Source organism: Scyliorhinus torazame, chromosome 22 (assembly GCF_047496885.1).
Source record: "Scyliorhinus torazame isolate Kashiwa2021f chromosome 22, sScyTor2.1, whole genome shotgun sequence".
Lineage (NCBI taxonomy): Eukaryota > Metazoa > Chordata > Chondrichthyes > Carcharhiniformes > Scyliorhinidae > Scyliorhinus > Scyliorhinus torazame.
Window position 1 is genome coordinate 17,904,601 of NC_092728.1, and position 21,313 is coordinate 17,925,913.

General features: G+C 53.1%; 1 protein-coding gene across 1 annotated transcript; it reads right to left on the reverse strand.

Moving 5' to 3' along the window:
- Positions 1 to 3,201: 3,201 nt before the first annotated feature.
- On the reverse strand, positions 3,202 to 16,135 carry LOC140399480 (uncharacterized). Its single transcript, XM_072489055.1, has 2 exons — positions 15,956 to 16,135; positions 3,202 to 5,348 (listed from the first exon to the last, which is right to left on the reverse strand). Exon 2 carries the CDS (start codon positions 5,059 to 5,061, stop codon positions 4,027 to 4,029), a length of 1,035 nt encoding a protein of 344 aa, XP_072345156.1. The 5' UTR covers positions 5,062 to 5,348; positions 15,956 to 16,135; the 3' UTR covers positions 3,202 to 4,026.
- Positions 16,136 to 21,313: the final 5,178 nt, after the last annotated feature.

Below are 21,313 nucleotides of genomic sequence, written 5' to 3' on the forward strand. Positions count from 1 at the left end.
CCCTCAGCACTGACCCTCCGACAGTGCGGCGCTCCCTCAGCACTGACCCTCCCACAGTGCGGTGCTCCCTCAGCACTGACACTCTGACATTGCGGTGCTCCCTCAGCACTGACCCTCCGACAGTGCGGCGCTCCCTCAGCACTGACCCTCCGACAGTGCGACGCTCCCTCAGCACTGACCCTCCACAGTGCGACGCTCCCTCAGCACTGACCCTCCACAGTGCGGCGCTCCCTCAGCACTGACCACCCGACAGTGCGGCGCTCCCTCAGCACTGACACTCCGACAGTGCGACGCTCCCTCAGCACTGACCCTCTGCCTGTGTGGTGCTCCCTCAGGAATGACCCTCCCCCAAACCTCCCACCCATCCCACCAAATGCCACTACCTCCCCCCAAACTCCTGCACTCATCTCTCTCCCAGTCTCTCTCCCTCTCCCCCAGTCTCTCTCTGTGTCTCTCTCCCAGGCTCTCTCTCCCAGTCTCTCTCCCTCTCCCCCAATCTCTCTCTGTGTCTCTCTCCCAAGCTCTCTCTCCCTGTCCCTCTCTCTCCCTGTCCCTCTCTCTCCCCCAGTCTCTCTCTCCCCCTGTCTCTCTCTCCCCCAGTCTCTCACTCCCAGTCTCTCTCTGTGTCTCTCTCCCCCAGTCTCCCTCTCCCCCAGTCTCTCTCCCCCAGTCCCTCTCTCCCAGTCTCTCTCTGTGTCTCTCTCCCCCAGTCTCCCTCTCCCCCAGTCTCTCTCTCCCCCAGTCTCTCTCTCCCCCAGTCTCTCTCCCCCAGTCTCTCTCTGTGTCTCTCCCCCAGTCTCTCTCCCCCAATCTCTCTCTCCCCCAGTCTCTCACTCCCAGTCTCTCTCTGTGTCTCTCTCCCCCAGTCTCCCTCTCCCCCAGTCTCTCTCTCCCCCAGTCTCTCTCTCCCCCAGTCTCTCTCCCCCAGTCTCTCTCTGTGTCTCTCCCCCAGTCTCTCTCTCCCCCAGTCTCTCTCTCCCCCAGTCTCTCTCCCCCAGTCTCTCTCTGTGTCTCTCCCCCAGTCTCTCTCCCCCTGTCTCTCTCTCCCCCAGTCTCTCTCTCCCAGTCTCTCTCTGTGTTTCTCTCCCTGTCTCTCTCGCCCAGTTTCTCTCCCTCTCCCCCAGTCTCTCTCTCCCAGTCTCTCTCTCTCTGTCTCTCTCCCAGTCTCTCTCTCTCTAACTCTCTCTCCCAGTCTCTCTCTCTCCAGTCTGTCTTTGTCACTCCCAGACTCTCTCTCTCTCTGTCTCCAGTCTCTTTCTCTCTCTCCCAATCTCTCTCTCCCAGCCTCTCTCTCTCTCTACCTCTCTCTCCCAGTCTCTCTCTCCTCCACTTTCTCTCTCTCTAACTCTGTCTCCCAGTCTCTTTCTCTCTCTCCCAGTCTCTTTCTCTCTCTCCCAGTCTCTCTGTCTCTCCCAGTCTGTCTCTGTCTCTCCCAGTCTGTCTCTGTCTCTCCCAGTCTGTCTCTGTCTCTCCCAGTCTGTCTCTCTCTCCCTGTCTCTCTCTCTCCCTGTCTCTCTCTCTCTCCCTGTCTCTCTCTCTCCCCCTGTCTCTCTCTCTCTCCCCCTGTCTCTCTCTCTCTCTCCCAGTCTCTCTCTCTCCCCCTGTCTCTCTCTCTCTCCCCCTGTCTCTCTCTCTCTCTCCCAGTCTCTCTCTCTCTCTCTCTCCCATCTCTCGCTCTCTCCCTGTCTCTCTCTCTTTCTCTCCCAATCCCTCTCTCACACTCTTTCTCTCTCTCCCCTTGTTTCTCTCTCTCCCTGTCTCTCTCTCTCGGTCCGAGTCTCTCTCTCTCTCGCTCTCTCAGTCTCTCTCTCTCTCTCTCAGTCTCTCTCTCTCGGTCTCTCTCCCTCTCTCAGTCTCTCTCTCAGTCTCTCCCTCTCTCAGTCTCTCTCTCTCAGTCTCTCTCTCTCAGTATCTCACCCTCTCTGTCTCTCTCTCTCAGTCTCTCTCTCTCTCAGTTTTTCTCCCTCTCTGTCTCTCTTTCTCTCTCAGTCCCTCTCTTTCAGTCTCTCTCCCTCTCTCAGTCTCTCTCTCTCAGTCTCTCTCTCAGTCTCTCTCCCTCTCTCAGTCTCTCTCCCTCTCTCAGTCTCTCTCCCTCTCTGTCTCTCTTTCTCTCTCAGTCTCTCTCTCTCTCAGTCTCTCTCCCTCTCTGTCTCTCTTTCTCTCTCAGTCTCTCCCTCTCTCAGTCTCTCTCTTTCAGTCTCTCTCCCTCTCTCAGTCTCTCTCTCAGTCTCTCTCTCAGTCTCTCTCCCTCTCTCAGTCTCTCTCTCTCAGTCTCTCTCTCCCTCTCTCAGTCTCTCTCTCAGTCTCTCTCCCTCTCTCAGTCTCTCTCCCTCTCTGTCTCTCTTTCTCTCTCAGTCTCTCTCTCTCTCTCTCTCTCAGTCTCTCTCCCTCTCTGTCTCTCTCCCTATCTCAGTCTCTCTCTGTCTCTCTCCCTCTCTGTCTCTCTTTCTCTCTCAGTCTCTCTCTCTCCCTCTCTCAGTCTCTCTCTCTCAGTCTCTCTCCCTCTCTGTCTCTCTTTCTCTCTCAGTCTCTCTCTCTCCCTCTCTCAGTCTCTCTCTCTCTCAGTCTCTCTCCCTCTCTCAGTTTCTCTCTCTCTCTCTCTCAGTCGCTCTCTCTCACAGTCTCTCTCCCTCTCTCAGTCTCTCTCTCTCTCAGTCTCTCTCCCTCTCTGTCTCTCTCCCTCTCTCAGTCTCTCTCTGTCTCTCTCCCTCTCTGTCTCTCTTTCTCTCTCAGTCTCTCTCTCTCCCTTTCTCAGTCTCTCTCTCTCAGTCTCTCTCCCTCTCTCAGTTTATCTCTCTCTCTCTCTCAGTCGCTCTCTCTCACAGTCTCTCTCCCTCTCTCAGTCTCTCTCTCTCTCTCTCAGTCTCTCTCTCTCTCTCTCTCTCAGTCTGTCTCCCTCTCTCAGTCTCTCTCTCTCTCTCTCAGTCTCTCTCTCTCTCTCTCTCAGTCTCTCTCTCAGTCTCTCTCCCTCTCTCTCTCTCTCTCTCTCTCTCAGTCTCTCTCCCTCTCTCTCTCTCAGTCTCTCTCTCTCAGTCTCTCTCCCTCTCTGTCTCTCTCTCTCTCTCTCAGTCTCTCTCCCTCTCTGTCTCTCTCTCTCTCTCCCAGTCTCTCTCCGCACGAGTTAACCAGCCTCATTGGTCGAGATTGTTCTGGTCGAGGCGATCGATTTTTTTGCCCCTCTGAAGCCAGAAAGTAATCATGTTAATTTTCACAAACATTTATTTCACAAATTCAGTGCGTGAGAGAACTAATGAAGGGTTTGTGTGTTTGAGGGAGTGTGTTAGTATATGTGTTAATTGTGTTTGTGTGAATGTATGTGTAAGTATCCATGAGTGTGTGTGACCGAGTGTGTGAATGTGTGTGTGTGTGAATGTGAGAGTGTCCTAGAGAGTGTGAGTGTGCGTGTGAGAGAGAGTGTGAGTGTGTGTGGGAGAGAGAGTGTGAGTGTGTGTGGGAGAGAGTGTGAATGTGTGTGTGTGTGTGAATGTGAGAGTGTCCTAGAGAGTGTGAGTGTGCGTGTGAGAGAGAGTGTGAGTGTGTGTGGGAGAGAGTGTGAGTGCGTGTGTATGTGAATGTGAGAAAGAGTGTCCGAGAGAGTGTGAGAGTGAGTGTGAGAGAGAGTGTCAGTGTGTGTGAGAGCGAGAGTGTGGGAGAGAGTCTGAGTGTGTGTGTGAGAGAGAGTGTGAGTGTGAGAGGGAGTGTGAGTTTGTGTACGGGTGAGTGTGTGAGTTTGTAAATGAATGTGTGTGTGAGTTTGTGTCCAGGTGTGTGTGTGAATGAGTGTGTGAGTGTCAATGAGCTTGTGTGCATGAGTGAGTGTGAATGTGAGAAAGAGTGTGAGAGAGTGTGTGTGTGTGAGAGTGTGTGCGTTTGTGTACAAGTGTGTCTGTGAGTTTGTGTGTGGGTTTGTGTATGAGTGAGTTTGTGTATGAGTGTGTATGTGTGAATGAGTTTGTGTACAAGTGTGTGTATGTGAGTTTGTGTGGAAGAGTTTGTGTACGAGTGAGTGTGTACAGGTGTGTGTGACTATGTGTACGAGTGTGTGGGTGTGTGTGAGTTTGTGTACAGGTGTGTGAGTGTGTGAGTAAATGTGTGTGTGAGTGAGTGAGAGTGTGGAGGGGAGTGTGGGGAGGGGAGTGTGCGGAGGGGAGTGGAGTGGAGGATGAGGGGGAGGAGGACCGGTGTGCCGGTGAGTGTGAGTGAGTGAGAGTGCGGAGGGGAGTGTGGGGAGTTGAGTGCAGGATGAGGGGGGAGGAGGACCGGTGTGCCGGTGAGTGTGAGTGAGTGAGAGTGTGGAGGGGAGTGGAGTGCAGGATGAGGGGGGAGGAGGACCGTTGTGCCGGTGAGTGTGAGTGAGTGAGAGTGTGGAGGGGAGTGGAGTGGAGGATGAGGGGGGAGGAGGACCGGTGTGCCGGTGAGTGTGAGTGAGTGAGAGTGTGGAGGGGAGTGGAGTGGAGGATGAGGGGGGAGGAGGACCGTTGTGCCGGTGAGTGTGAGTGAGTGAGAGTGCGGAGGGGAGTGGAGTGGAGGATGAGGGGGGAGGAGGACCGTTGTGCCGGTGAGTGTGAGTGAGTGAGAGTGCGGAGGGGAGTGGAGTGGAGGATGAGGGGGGAGGAGGACCGTTGTGCCGGTGAGTGTGAGTGAGTGAGAGTGCGGAGGGGAGTGGAGTGGAGGATGAGGGGGGAGGAGGACCGTTGTGCCGGTGAGTGTGAGTGAGTGAGAGTGCGGAGGGGAGTGGAGTGGAGGATGAGGGGGAGGAGGACCGGTGTGCCGGTGAGTGTGAGTGAGTGAGAGTGCGGAGGGGAGTGTGGGGAGTTGAGTGCAGGATGAGGGGGGAGGAGGACCGGTGTGCCGGTGAGTGTGAGTGAGTGAGAGTGTGGAGGGGAGTGGAGTGCAGGATGAGGGGGGAGGAGGACCGGTGTGCCGGTGAGTGTGAGTGAGTGAGAGTGCGGAGGGGAGTGGAGTGGAGGATGAGGGGGGAGGAGGACCGGTGTGCCACACCGGTCCGGTTACTGGGTCAAGGCAGGGTAAGACTTTCTGGGAGGTGGAACCCGCCCACATTTGGACACCAGACACAGGCGCCTTTCCGAGTGGGAAGCCCTCAGGAACATTTGCATCCGGCCGGCCTGCTTCCCGGCCTCCAAACGCCTCCTCGCCCTCATCCTGACCCTCGGCCGCATCCCGCCTTGGCCCTCCAGCCTGGCCTCCAGCTTCTGGATGGTTCTCTGAATCCGGCCGATCCGAGGGAGGAATTGCTGCCAGATCCAGACTTCGGACTGCAGGGGTTGGATCTCCTCGAGCCGGGAATCGTCCTGTCTCTTTTCCTTTTCCCAAGGGCCACGGCTAACCTGATCGAGCAAAGGAGAAAGGGAAAAATCAAGTGTTAGCTCAACGCGACTCAATTCCATCCACACAATTGCTCAGGATGGGTCAGCTCCAATTCTGTGCCTACCACCACGAACCAACGCTAAACACACACTAAACACATGCTAAACACACGCTAAACTATGCAAACACACACTAAACACATGCTAAAACATGCTAAACACATGCTAAACTCTGCAAACACACACTAAATACATGCTAAAACATGCTAACCACATGCTAAACTACACAAACACACTAAACACATGCTAACCACATGCTGAAACACGCTAAACACACACTAAACTACACAAACACTAAACACATGCTAAACACACGCTAAAACATGATAAATTGCCCCTTAGTGTCCAAAAAAGGTGAGGTAAGATGGGGTTACGGGGATAGGGTGGAGGTGTGGGCTTGGGCGGTGTGCTCTTTCCAAAGGCCGGCGCAGACTCGGTGGGCCGAATGGCCTCTTTCTGCACTGTAAATTCTATGATTCTGTGAAGTCGATAAACGGTTTCCATCTCTGGACAAACTCCCCCACAGTCCCTCTCAAGGTGAACTTAATCTTCTCCAGCCGCAGGTATTCCCCGAGGTCACTTATCCACACCCCTGGGTTCGGGACCTGGATACCTCCATCCCAAAAAGATCCATCTCCGGGCTACCAAAGAGGCAACGGTCAAACCGTCGGCCTCTCTGGCCTCCTGGACTCCCTGGTCTCCCGACACTCCAAAGATCAACACCTGTTTTTTCTTCTTTTTAAAAATATTTAGAGTACCCCATTATTATTTTTTTCCAATCAAGGGGCAATTTAGCGCGGCCAATCCACCTACCCTGCACATCTCTGGGTTGTGGGGGTGAAACCCACGCAGACACGGGGAGAATGTGCAAACTCCACACGGACAGTGACCCGGGGCCGGGATTCGAACCCGGTGTCCTCAGCGCCGCAGTCCCAGTGCTAACCCCTGCGTCGCATGCCGCCCGAAAGATCGACACTTCTGGGGACTTGGGACGACCTTCACCCTCAGCACCTCAGACATCACGTCAGCGAAGCCCCCAGAATCCCTCCAGTTTCGGACAAGCCCAGAACATGTGGAAGTGATTTGCGGCCTGCTCACCGCCCACACCTGTTTTCCACCCCTCAAAAAAACCTGCTCTGGCCACTGTCATATGAGCCCTGTGGATACCTTCAAGCTGAATAAGGCTGAGGCCTAGCTCACAAAGAGGTTACATTCACCCTCCTCATAGAACATAGAACATACAGTGCAGAAGGAGGACATTCGGCCCATCGAGTCTGCACCAACCCACTTAAGCCCTCATTTCCACCCTATCCGGTACCCCAATAACCCCTCCTAACCTTTTTGGTCACTAAGGGCAATTTATCACGGCCAATCCACCCAATCTACACGTCTTTGGACTGTGGGAGGAAACAGGAGCACCCGGCGGAAACCTTAGTTAGGCCACACTTGGAGTATAGTGTTCAATTCTGGTCGCCACACTACCGGAAGGATGTGGAGGCTTTAGAGAGGGTGCAGAAGAGATTTATCAGGATGTTGCCTGGTATGGAGGGCATTAGCTATGAGGAGCGGTTGAATAAACTCGGTTTGTTCTCACTGGAACGACGGAGGTTGAGGGGCGACCTGATAGAGGTCTACAAAATTATGAGGGGCATAGACAGAGTGGATAGTCAGAGACTTTTCCCCAGGGTGGAGGGGTCAATTAATAGGGGCCATAGGTTTAAGGTGCGAGGGGCAAGGTTTAGAGGAGATGTACGAGGCACGTTTTTTACACAGAGGGTAGTGGGTGCCTGGAACTCGCTACCGGAGGAGTAGGTGGAAGCAGGGACGATAGTGACATTTAAGGGGCATCTTAAATACATGAATAGGATGGGAATAGAGGGATACAGACTCTGGAAGTGGAGAAGATTTTAGTTTAGACGGGCAGCATGGTCTGCGCAGGCTTGGAGGGCCGAAGGGCCTGTTCCTGTGCTGTACTTCTCTTTGTTCTTTGTTCTTTGTTCCAGACCCCTTCCGTCAGGCAGCAGGTACAGAAGTCTGAAGACTCGCACATCCAGACGAAGGAATAGCTTCTTCCCCGCAGCTACAAGACTCCTCAACGACTCCCCCTCGGACTGATCTGTTCCCTGTAAGAACACTATTCACGACGCCTCTATGCTGCTCTTGCTCATGTATCTGCTTTGTTTGACCCCTTGTTCTGCATTGTAGCCAATCACTGTTTGGCGATGTACCATTTGTCAATGTTCTCTGTTGATTATTCTTGTGTCTACTATGTACGTACTGTGCACGTTCCCCTCGGCCGCAGAAAAATACTTTTCCCTGCACTTCGGTACCTGTGACAATAAATCAAATCAAATCGAAAAGGCCAACTCCAGCCTCAGGTGCTGTCTGAGGTCCCCACACCCTCAGGGCCGCCACCTCCAGCGGGCTTGTGGAGTACCGGGCCGGCGAGAACGGCAGAGGCGCCATCAACAGGTAGCTCGCCCAACCTTGCTTGAATCGGGAAAACCTCGCTCTTCTCCATATTTTAACTTATACCCGGAAAAACCAACCAAACTGCTCCAAGACGTTCTTAATCCCCCTAACGGGTCCGAAATGTAAAGTATCTCAAATCGTCCGCATGTAGCGAGACCCCTGTGCTCCCCCCCCCCCCCCCACCCCTGCACTACCCAACTCCTCGACGCTCTAAGTGGCATTGCCAGTGGCTCTCATCGCCAAGGGCAGAGTGTGCCACAATTATAGGAGAACGGGGATGAGAAAATATCAGCCATGATTGAATGGCGGAGCAGACTCGATGGGCCGAGTGGCCTAGTTCGGCTCCTGTGTCTTACGGTCTTTTTCAGTCTGAAATACCCCAAACTCACCCAATCCGTCCTGCCACTCGTTACCGCCGCCATACGTAGCAACCAGGCCCCAACCCGCAAAGCCCTGTCCGAACCCAAACCGCCCCAGCACTTCCCACAGATATTCCCAATCCGAGGCCTTCTCCGTATCCATAGCGACCGCCACCTCCACCCCCCCGGTCCCACCGGGGGGGCATCATAATCACATTCAAGAAGCGCCTAACTTTCGCCGACAGCTGCCTCCCCTTGCAAACCCCGCCTGGTCCTCCCCATCACCCCTCCGGCTCACAGGCCTCAATCCGCCAAGGCCGGGATTTTGACAGCAGTTTGGCGTCCACGTTCGGCAGTGATTTCGGGCGGTAGGACCCACGCTGCCTCAGGCCCTTATCCTTCTTAAGAATTAAGCATATTGAGGCCTGTAGGGGGAAGCTACTCTTTCTCCCTTGTCTCGATGTTTGCAGTTACCCACATAGGCCCCAGGGCCCCCCCGAAGACCTCTTATGAACTCCCACCAGGAACCCATTAGGACTCAGGGCCTTCCTTGCCAGCATCTTGGGCGGAGAGATGGCAGATGGAGTTTAATCCGGACAAATGTGAAGGTAATGCATTTTGGAAGGGCTAATGCAGGTAGGGAAATATACAGTGAATGGTAGAACCCTCAAGAGTATTGAAAGTCAAAGAGATCTAGGAGTACAGGTCCACAGGTCACTGAAAGGGGCAACACAGGTGGAGAAGGATAGTCAAGAAGGCCTACAGCATGCTTGCCTTCATTGGCCGGGGAGCATTGAGTATAAGAATTGGCAAGTCATGTTGCAGCTGTATAGAACCTTAGTTAGGCCACACTTGGAGTATAGTGTTCAATTCTGGTCGCCACACTACCAGAAGGATGTGGAGGCTTTAGAGAGGGTGCAGAAGAGATTTACCAGAATGTTGCCTGGTATGGAGGGCATTAGCTTATGAAAGGCGCGGTTGAATAAACTCGGTTTGTTCTCACTGGAACGAAGGAGGTTGAGGGGAGACCTGATAGAGGTATACAAAATTCTGAGGGGCATAGGACAGAGTGGATAGTCAGAGGCTTTTCCCCAGGGTAGAGGGGTCAATTACTAGGGGGCATAGGTTTAAGGTGAGAGGGGGCAAGGTTTAGAGTAGATGTTACGAGGCAAGTTTTTTACGCAGAGGGTTAGTGGGTGCCTGGAACTCGCTACCGGAGGAGGTAGTGGAAGCAGGGACCAGATAGGGACATTTAAGGGGCATCTTGACAAAATACATGAATAGGATGGGAATAGAGGGATACGGACCCAGGAAGCTGTAGAAGATTTTAGTTTAGTTCGGGCAGCATGGTCGGCACGGGCTTGGAGCGGAGCCGAAAGGGCCTGTTCCTGTGCTGTCTTTTCTTTGTTCTTTTGTTACTTTGTTCTATCTCCACCAATCCTTTTTTAAAAAAAATTTAGAGTACCACAATTTAGAAACCCCACGCAGACACGGGGGGAATGTTGCAAACTCCACACGGGACTAGTGGCCCAGTGGCCGTGCCGGTAATCGAAACCGAGGTCCTCATGCGCCATGAGGCAGCAGTGCTACACTCCACTGTGCCACCCTACCACCCATACCCTCGACCAACTATTCCCCCATATTTTGGGGAATTCTAGCCCATCCAAAAATCGCCGAGCATTCTCTCTCCCTCCACTGAGAGCTCCGATTCATACAGCACCTCCATATAAACATTCCTCAACGCCCTCATTCGCACCCGCATCGGGTCCAGGCCACCACCCTTCCCCCTGCACACCCTTCAACTTTCCCGATCTCCCCTGCCCGACCTCTTGCTTCCTACGTTGCGGCCAAGCACCCTTCTCCCACGGCTCCCTTGGCTGCCCGCGTTTTAAGGAAGGGGTGAGAGTTCGTGGATACTCGTACCTGGCCCGCTTATCTGGCGTCGAAGAGCAGCGTCGTCACGTGAATCGCAACCCCCCCCCCCCCACTCTCCTTCGCAAGTTCTCCGACAGACTTGCGGTCCCAGGTACGGAGAATCCCGCCCCTGTTGCCACTGACTAGTTGTCACACCCCCCACAAGCCAAAGATTTGCAGGTGAGGTGTGAATTGCCACATTAAATTGCCCCCTCACTGGGGGGAAAAAAAAGAATTGAGGTTACTCTAAATTTCTTTAAAAAATAAGAATAAAGTAAATAAAAACAGGCGACTGCACAATAAACAACCCCTAAACACACACTAAAAACTCGCTAACACATGCACTAATTACACATTTAACACAATAAACATCCACTAATCACATCTAAACACACACCACATGACACACACAAAGAAATACCCTCTGACACTAACACACACCCACACACCACTCCCCACACACACCCTCCACACACACTCTCTCACACACTCACACTCCCACACCACTCTCACACACCCACCTCCACACACCTCTCCACACACACACACCCCCCACACACACTCACCACACACTCCACACACACCCTCACACACACACCACCCAACACACACTCCACCCACACACACACACCCCCCACCACACCACACCTCTCCACACACACCCCCCCCACACCACTCTCCACCACACACCACACACACTCACTCCCCCACCACACACCTCCCACACACACACCTCCACACACACACACCCCCCACACACCCACACCACCCACCACACACACACCCTCTCACACACCCTCCCACACACACTCCACACACACCCACACCACACACACTCACCCCACACACACTCCACCACCCACACACTCCCACACACTCACTCCCCCACACACACTCACCCACACCACACACACACACACACACCCCAACACACACACACTCACCCACCACCCCACCACACACACACACTCTCCCACACACACACTCACCCACACACTCTCTCTCACACACACACACTCCCACACACACACACTCACACAACCCTCCTCCACACACACACTCCACCCCACCACACACACACTCCCACACACACAACACTCCTCACCACTCACACACACACTCACCCCACACACACACACACTCTCTCACACACTCACACACCACACACTCCTCTCACAACACACCACTCACCCACACACCACACACTCTCCACACACACACACACTCTCTCACCCACACTCCTCACCCACACTACACACACACTCCCACACACACACACTCACTCTCACACACTCTCACACACACTCTCACTCACACACACACACCTCCCACACACACACACTCTCACACACCACTCACCTCATCACACACACTCTCCCACACACACACACTCTCTCACACACTCCCTCTCACACACACACTCTCCCACACACACACACTCCCACACACACACACTCTCTCACACACACTCTCTCACACACTCTCCTCTCCCACACACACACACTCCCACACACCACACACTCTCCCACACACACACACCACTCCTCTCACACACTCTCTCACACACTCACTCTCACACACACAATCTCCCACACACACACACTCTCTCACACACTCTCTCTGACACACACACTCTCCCACCACACACACTCTCTCTCACACACTCTCTCACACACACTCTCTCTCACACACACTCTCCCACACACACACACTCTCTCACACACTCTCTCACACACTCTCTCTCACACTCTCCCACACACACACTCTCTCACACACTCCCTCTGACACACACACTCTCCCACACACACACACACTCTCTCTCACACACTCTCTCACAGACTCTCTCTCACACACACACTCTCCCACACACACACACTCTCTCACACACTGTCTCTCACACACACACTCTCCCACACACACCCACTCTCTCACACACTCTCTCACACACTCTCTCTCACACACACACTCTCCCACACACACACACTCTCTCACACTCTCTCTGACACACACACTCTCCCACACACACACACTCTCTCTCACACACTCTCACACACTCTCTCTGACACACACACTCTCCCACACACACACTCTCTCTCACACACTCTCACACACACACTCTCCCACACACACACTCTCTCACACACTCCCTCTGACACCACACACTCTCCACACACACACACTCTCTCTCACACACACTCACTCACACACTCTCTCACACACACACTCTCCCACACACACACACAACTCTCACACACACTCTCTCTCCACACACACCTCACCCACACACACACACACACTCTCTCACACACTCTCTCACACACCCTCTCCCACACACACACACTCTCTCACACACTCTCACCACACACTCTCACACACACACCACACCCTCTCCCACACACACACTCTCTCACACACTCCCTCTGACACACACACTCTCCCACACACACACACTCTCTCTCACACACTCTCTCACACACTCTCTCACACACACACTCTCCCACACACACACTCTCTCACACACTCTCTCTCACACACACACTCTCTCACACACTCTCCCACACACACACACACTCTCACACACTCTCCCTCACACACACACTCTCCCACACACACACACACTCTCTCACACACTCTCTCTGACACACACACTCTCCCAAACACACACTCTCTCTCACACACCTCTCACTCTCACTCACACACACTCTCCTCACACACACTCTCACACACTCTCTCTCACACACACACTCTCCACACACACACACACTCTCTCACACACCACACACACACTCTCTCACACACACTCTCTCTCGACCACACACACTCTCCCACACACACACTCTCTCTCACACACACTCTCTCACACACACACACTCTCCCCACACACACACTCTCACACACTCTCTCTCACACACACACTCTCCCACACACACACTCTCTCACACACTCCCTCTGACACCACACACTCTCCCACACACACACACTCTCTCTCACACACTCTCTCACACACTCTCTCTCACACACACACTCTCCCACACACACACACTCTCTCACACACACACACTCTCTCACACACTCTCTCTCACACACACACTCTCCCACACACACACACTCTCTCTCACACACTCTCACACACTCTCTCTCACACACACACTCTCCCACACACACACACTCTCTCACACACTCTCTCTCACACACACTCTCCCACACACACACTCTCTCACACACTCCCTCTGACACACACACTCTCCCACACACACACACTCTCTCTCACACACTCTCTCTCACACTCTCTCTCACACACACACTCTCCCACACACACACACTCTCCCACACACACACACTCTCTCTCACACACTCTCTCACACACTCTCTCTCACACACACAATCTCCCACACACACACACTCTCTCACACACTCTCTCTGACACACACACTCTCCCACACACACACTCTCTCTCACACACTCTCTCACACACTCCCTCTGACACACACACTCTCCCACACACACACACACTCTCTCTCACACACTCTCTCACAGACTCTCTCTCACACACACACTCTCCCACACACACACACTCTCTCACACACTGTCTCTCACACACACACTCTCCCACACACACACACTCTCTCACACACTCTCTCACACACTCTCTCTCACACACACACTCTCCCACACACACACACTCTCTCACACTCTCTCTGACACACACACTCTCCCACACACACACACTCTCTCTCACACACTCTCTCACACACTCTCTCTCACACACACACTCTCCCACACACACACACTCTCTCACACACACACTCTCTCACACGATCTCTCTGACACACACACACTCTCCACACACACACTCTCTCTCACACACTCTCACACACACACTCTCCCACACACACACTCTCTCACACGATCTCTCTGACACACACACTCTCCCACACACACACTCTCTCTCACACACTCTCACACACACACTCTCCCACACACACACTCTCTCACACACTCCCTCTGACACACACACTCTCCCACACACACACACTCTCTCTCACACACTCTCTCACACACTCTCTCACACACACACTCTCCACACACACACACACTCTCACACACTCTCTCTCACACACACTCTCCCACACACACACACTCTCTCACACACTCTCTCACACACTCTCCCACACACACACACTCTCTCTCACACACTCTCACACACTCTCTCTCACACACACACTCTCCCACACACACACTCTCTCACACACTCCCTCTGACACACACACTCTCCCACACACACACACTCTCTCTCACACACTCTCTCACACACTCTCTCTCACACACACACTCTCCCACACACACACTCTCTCACACACTCTCTCTCACACACACACTCTCTCACACACTCTCTCACACACAACACTCTCCCACACACACACACTCTCTCACACACTCCCTCTGACACACACTCTCTCTCTCACACACCCACTCTCTCTCACACACACACTCTCCCACACACACACTCTCTCACACACTCTCTCTCACACACACACTCTCCCACACACACACACTCTCTCACACACTCTCTCACACACTCTCCTCCCACACAACACTCTCCCACACACACACACTCTCACACACTCTCTCTCACACACACACACTCTCTCTCACACACTCCCTCTGACACACACTCTCTCTCTCACACACACACTCTCCCACACACACACACTCTCTCTCACAAACTCCCTCTGACACACACACTCTCCTACACACACACACTCTCTCTCACACACACACTCTCTCTCACACACACTCTCTCTCTCACACACACACTCTCTCTCACACACACACTCTCTCACACACTCTCTCTCACACACTCCCTCTGACACACACTCTCTCTCTCACACACACACTCTCCCACACACACACACTCTCTCTCTCACACACTCCCTCTGACACACACTCTCTCTCTCTCACACACACACTCTCCCACACACACACACACTCTCTCTCACACACTCCCTCTGACACACACACTCTCCTACACACACACACTCTCTCTCACACACACACTCTCTCTCACACACACTCTCTCTCTCACACACTCTCTCTCTCACACACCACCCACTCAATAAAATCCCAGTCCCGAATGAAGCCCCCCCTACCCTCCAATCGACCGCCCCCCCCCTCCCCCCCCAGACTGTGGTGACCCTGGTCCTAGTCCGCAGCCGGCACGCGGTTATCACGGACGCTGGGACCATGAGTGTTCCACGCCGTGGGGAATTCGGCCGGTCAGGGGCAGAGAATAGCGGGAGGGAGGGGGGGGGGGTCAGTCAATGGCCGCAGGTGGTGGACCCTCCCGGAGGACGCCGCGTTTCGGGGTCCGGAGAATCGCGGAACGGGCGCCGGTTTCCGATTTCACGCGGGAAGCCGGATTCTCCGCCCCGCCATCGAACGCAATTTTGGCGCCGGGGTGCGTGAAGCCAGTCCGCACTCCCTCCCCCTCACATACCAAACCCCCCCCCCCCCTCAATACTTTAACAATTCGCAAGTGTTTCCGTCTAATCTCTCCTGTAACCTCTGACCCCTGACCCCCCCAGCGCACCCCTTGCTGTCACCCTCCCCTCCTCACCCGTCTGGTACGGTCCCCCCACCCCCACCCCCCGCCCAACCCTTCCCCCAGTCCGGAAGCCAACATATTCCTCTCAGGCCTGAGGTTCTGGTTGAAGCCGGAACCTTCCGGAACTGGGTGTGCCAAAGCAGGTCCCTGGAACGTGGGCCGGGCCCCCAAACCGATCAACTCCCACCCCCGCCCCCATAAAGCCCCCCCACATTCACCTTGGCGCCCGGACAAGGACAGCGGCTCCGGAAGACGCGGGTGGCCAGGAGCAGCAGCAGGAGAACCCACGGCATTGCCACCAGCAGCCACAGGCCGGGGGGCCACCCGGGGTCGGGGCGCAGGTCGGGCAGGCACCCGCGGCCCAGCGGGCAGGGGGGCACAGAGCCGCTCCTGCCGGTCGAGGGGTTCCTCCGGGCCGGCCGCCACACGCACCCTGGCCCAGGGGGGGAGGATGGGGGGGCGGGGTGCTCCCCGCCCTCGTCGCCGAGACCCAGGAGGACCCACAGCTCTTGGGCGGCTCGCTGCATGGCCTTGGGGGGGGGGGGGGGAGTGGTCGACCCTGGAGGCTCGCCGTCTCCAAACGGGACGACTGCTCCCACCGTCGCCTGGCAACCGGCCTGGCTCGAGGCCTGTCCGCATTCTTAGAACCTTCGAGCAGCCAGACTGGACACTCTGCCCCTCTGGTCTGTGCTGGCACCTTCCAACGAAGGGCACAATTAGCCCTGCTCTCTCTCTCTCCCTCACAAAGGTTCTCTGCCCACCCCCATTCTCACCAGTGTCACCCCCCCCCTCCCACCATCCTCACCGGTGTCCCCCCCCCCCCGCCCCCCCATCATCCTCACCGGTGTCACTCCCCACCCCCTCCCACGCTGTGGGGGAAATTGGCCCATCCCCCCCTTCATAGAGCATAGAGATTATCATATCATAGAATCATAGAATTTACAGTGCAGAAGGAGACCATTCGGCCCATCGAGTCTGTACCGGCTCTTGGAAAGAGCACCCTACCCAAGGTCAACACCTCCACCCTATCCCCACAACCCAGCAACCCCACCCAACACTAAGGGCAATTTTGGACACTAAGGGCAATTTATCACGGCCAATCCACCTACCCTGCACATCTTTGGACTGTGGGAGGAAACCGGAGCACCCGGAGGAAACCCACGCAGACACGGGGAGGACGTGCAGACTCTGCACAGACAGTGACCCAAGCCGGAATAGAACCTGGGACCCTGGAGCTGTGAAGCAATTGTTCTATCCACAATGCCACCATGCTGTTACAGCGCAGTACAGGCCCCTCGGTCCGCGATGTTGCGCCGACCTGTGAAACCACTCTAAAGCCCATCTACACTATTCCCTTATCGTCCATATGTCTATCCAATGACCATTTGAATGCCCTTAGTGTTGGCGAGTCCACTACTGTTGCAGGCAGGGCATTCCCACGCCCTTACTACTCTGAGTAAAGTACCTACCTCTGACATCTGTCCTATATCTATCTCCCCTCAATTTAAAGCTATGTCCGCTTGTGCTAGACATCACCATCTGAGGAAAAAGGCTCTCACTGTCCACCCTATCCAATCCTCTGATCATCTTGTATGCCTCAATTAAGTCACCTCTTAACCTTCTCTCTAACGAAAACAGCCTCAAGTCCCTCAGCCTTACCTCATCAGATCTTCCCTCCATACCAGGCAACATCCTGGTAAATCTCCTCTGCACCCTTTCCAATGCTTCCACATCCTTCCTATAATGCAGCGACCAGAATTTTGTACAGCTGCAACATGACCTCATGGCTCCGAAACTCAATCCCTCTACCAATAAAAGCTAACACACCGTATGCCTTCTTAACAACCCTCTCAACCTGGGTGGCAACTTTCAGGGATCTATGTACATGGACCCCAAGATATCTCTGCTCATCCACATTACCAAGAATCTTACCATTAGCCCAGTACTCTGTCTTCCTGTTATTCCTTCCAAAATGAGTCACCTCACACTTTTCTGCATTAAACTCCATTTGCCAACTCTCAGCCCAGCGCTGCAGCTTATCTATGTCCCTCTGTAACTTGTAACATCCTTCCGCACTGTCCACAACTCCACCAACTTTAGTGTCATCTGCAAATTTACTCACCCATCCTTCTACGCCCTCCTCCAGGTCATTTATAAAAATGACAAACAGCAGTGGCCCCAAAACAGATCCATGTGGTACACCACTAGTAACTAGACTCCAGTCTGAACATTTCCCATCAACCACCACCCTTTGTCTTCTTCCAGCTAGCCAATTTCTGATCCAAACTGCTAAATCACCCTGAATCCCATGCCTCCATATTTTCTGCAGTAGCCTACCATGGGGAACCTTATCAAACGCTTTACTGAAATCCATATACACCACATCAACTGCTTTACCCTCATCCACCTGTTTGGTCACCTTCTCAAAGAACTCAATAAGGTTTGTGAGGCACGACCTACCCTTCACAAAACTGTGTTGACTATCTCTAATCAAATTATTCCTTTCCAGATGATTATACACCCTATCTCTTATAAATCTTTCCAAGATTTTGCCCACAACAGAAGTAAGGCTCACTGGTCTATAGTTACGGGGGTTGTCTCTACTCCCCTTCTTGAACAAGGGGACAACATTTGCTATCCTCCAGTCTTCTGGCACTATTCCTGTGGACAAAGTTGACTTAAAGATCAAAGCCAAAGGCTCAGCAATCGCCTCCCTAGCTTCCCAGAGAATCCTAGGATAAATCCCATCCGGCCCAGGGGACTTATCTATTTTCACACTTTCCAGAAGTGCTAACACCTCCTCCTTATGAACCTCAAGCCCTTCTAGTCTAGTAGCCTGAATCTCAGTATTCTCCTCGACAACATTGTCTTTTTCCTGTGTGAATACTGATGAAAAATATTCATTTAGCACCTCTCCTATCTCCTCGGACTCCAAGCACAACTTCCCACTACTGTCCTTGACTGGCCCTACTCTTACCCTAGTCATTCTTTTATTCCTGACATATCTATAGAAAGCTTTAGGGTTATCCTTGATCCTACCTGCCAAAGACTTCTCATGTCCCCTCCTGGCTCTTCTTAGCTCTCTCTTTAGGTCCTTCCCAGCTAACTTGTAACTCTCGAGCGCCCTAACTGAACCTTCATGTCTCATCTTTACATAAGCCTCCTTCTTCCTCTTGACAAGTGTTTTGACTGCTTTAGTAAACCACGGTTCCCTTGCTCGACCACTTCCTCCCTGCCTGACAGGTACATACTTATCAAGGACACGCAGTAGCTGTTCCTTGAACAAGCTCCACATTTCCATTGTGCCCATCCCCTGCAGTTTTCCTCTCCATCCGATGCATCCTAAGTCTTGCCTCATCGCATCATAATTGCCTTTCCCCCAGATATAACTCTTGCCCTGCGGTATATACCTATCCCTTTCCATCACTAAAGCAAACGTAATCGAATTGTGGTCACTATCACCAAAGTGCTCACCTACCTCCAAATCTAACACCTGTCCTGGTTCATTACCCAGTACCAAATCCAATATGGCCTCGCCTCTCGTTGGCCTATCTACATACTGTGTCAGGAAACCCTCCTGCACACATTGGACAAAAACGGACTCATCTAAAGTACTCGAACTATAGCGTTTCCAGTCAATATTTGGAAAGTTAAAGTCCCCCATAACAACTACCCTGTTGCTTTCGCTCCTATCCAGAATCATCTTTGCAATCCTTTCCTCTACATCTCTGGAACTTTCGGAGGCCTATAGAAAACCCCTAACAGGGTGACCTCTCCTTTCCTGTTTCTGACCTCAGCCCATACTACCTCAGTAGATGGGTCCTCATCAAACGTCCTTTCTGCCACCGTAATACTGTCCTTGACTAACAATGCCACCCCTCCCCCCTCTTTTACCACCTTCCCTGAGCTTACTGAAATATATAAACCCCGGTACCTGCAACAACCATTCCTGTCCCTGCTCTATCCATGTCTCCGAAATGGCCACAACATCGAAGTCCCAGGTACCAACCCATGCCTCAAGTTCACCCCACCTTATTCCGGATGCTCCTGGCATTGAAGAAGACACACTTTAAACCACCTTCCTGCCTGCCGGTACACTCCTGCAACTTTGAAACCTCACTCATGACCTCCCTACTCTCAACCTCCTGTCTACTGGAGCTACAATTCAGGTTCCCAAGCCCCTGCTGAACTAGTTTAAACCCTCCTGAAGAGCATTAGCAAATTCCCCCCCCCCCCCCCCCCCCAGGATATTGGTACCCCTCTGGTCCAGGTGTAGACCATCCCGTTTGTAGAGGTCCCACCTGTAGCCATGTAAAATGGCTAACTCCCGATTAGAATGGCCAAACCCCGATTTAAAATGGCGGAACGGAAGAGGCTGATGGGAAAATCAGCCAACAGGACTCAAACAGACAGCTGCAGGTAAAACAGTGTATTTGCCTCTAGGGAAGCCAGACCAGACCGATACCTGCAGCCATCAACATAACAACACCCCAGCCATCTGCATATAAATTAGCAATCCCCGGGAACAATATGCTACAAATTAGACACACAAAGCCAACCCAGACTTTTCGGCGCCAGCAGGAGCTTACACAAAGAGAGGTGAACGACCACCTCGAAACCGCCCATCGGACAAGGAATCGCTCCAGTATTGGGGAATATCGAACCAAGTGATTGGGACCAAGTCCAATCACTTGGAACCAGGTACAAGGTCCGCCCGAGAGGCGGGAAGCCCTTGGGGACTATAAGAATAGGGGCCAAGTTCAAATCGACCCTTTTTCTCCTCTCCGCACCCTTCGAGACCCTTCTGCTGACCTCTACAACAGCCGCAAGAAACAGTAAGTCTTACTCCAATGCTCGCTACGTGATAGGCGCTCCTGACTATCGACCTGTACCCCGCTTTGAATCCCGCAGGCTCAGAACCCATACGAAAGGCCATTCGTTTCCCTGACCTGGTGGGCCATTTCCAAGTATTGGCCTGTTAGTTGTGGGAAGTAGCTTAGAAGTAGAATTAATGTGTAAGTATTGATTGCTGTATATAATAAATGTGCGTTGATTTAACTCTTACTAAGCGGTGCGTTGGATTATTGATCATTACTCGGACTTGAACCACGTGGCGGTATCAGAGATACCTGGCGACTCAAGAGCAAAGGTGATAGAACAGAGCAATTAAACTAAGGCTAAAATGAGCAACACACCGAGCCCAGAATGGCCACAATTGTCCTGAAGGCCCAGGGGGTGGACCAGTGAATGGTGATTTCCCTTCGGAATGCGCAAAGATGGGGTGAAATGCTAATTGTGAGAGTGAGAGAGAGAGAGAGAGAGTGTGTGAGAATATGTGAGAGAGAGAGAATGAGAGAGAGTGAGAGACAGAGGGTGTGAGAGAGTGTGAGAGACAGTGTGTGTGAGAGACAGTGTGTGTGAGAGAAAGTGTGTGTGAGAGAGTGTGTGAGAGAGTGTGTGAGAGAGAGAGCGAGTGAGAGAGTGTGAGAGAATGATAGAGAGAGAGAATGAGAGATAGAGTGAGAGAGACTTTGTGTGAGAGAGAGAGAATGATAGAGAGAGTGAGAGAGAGTGTG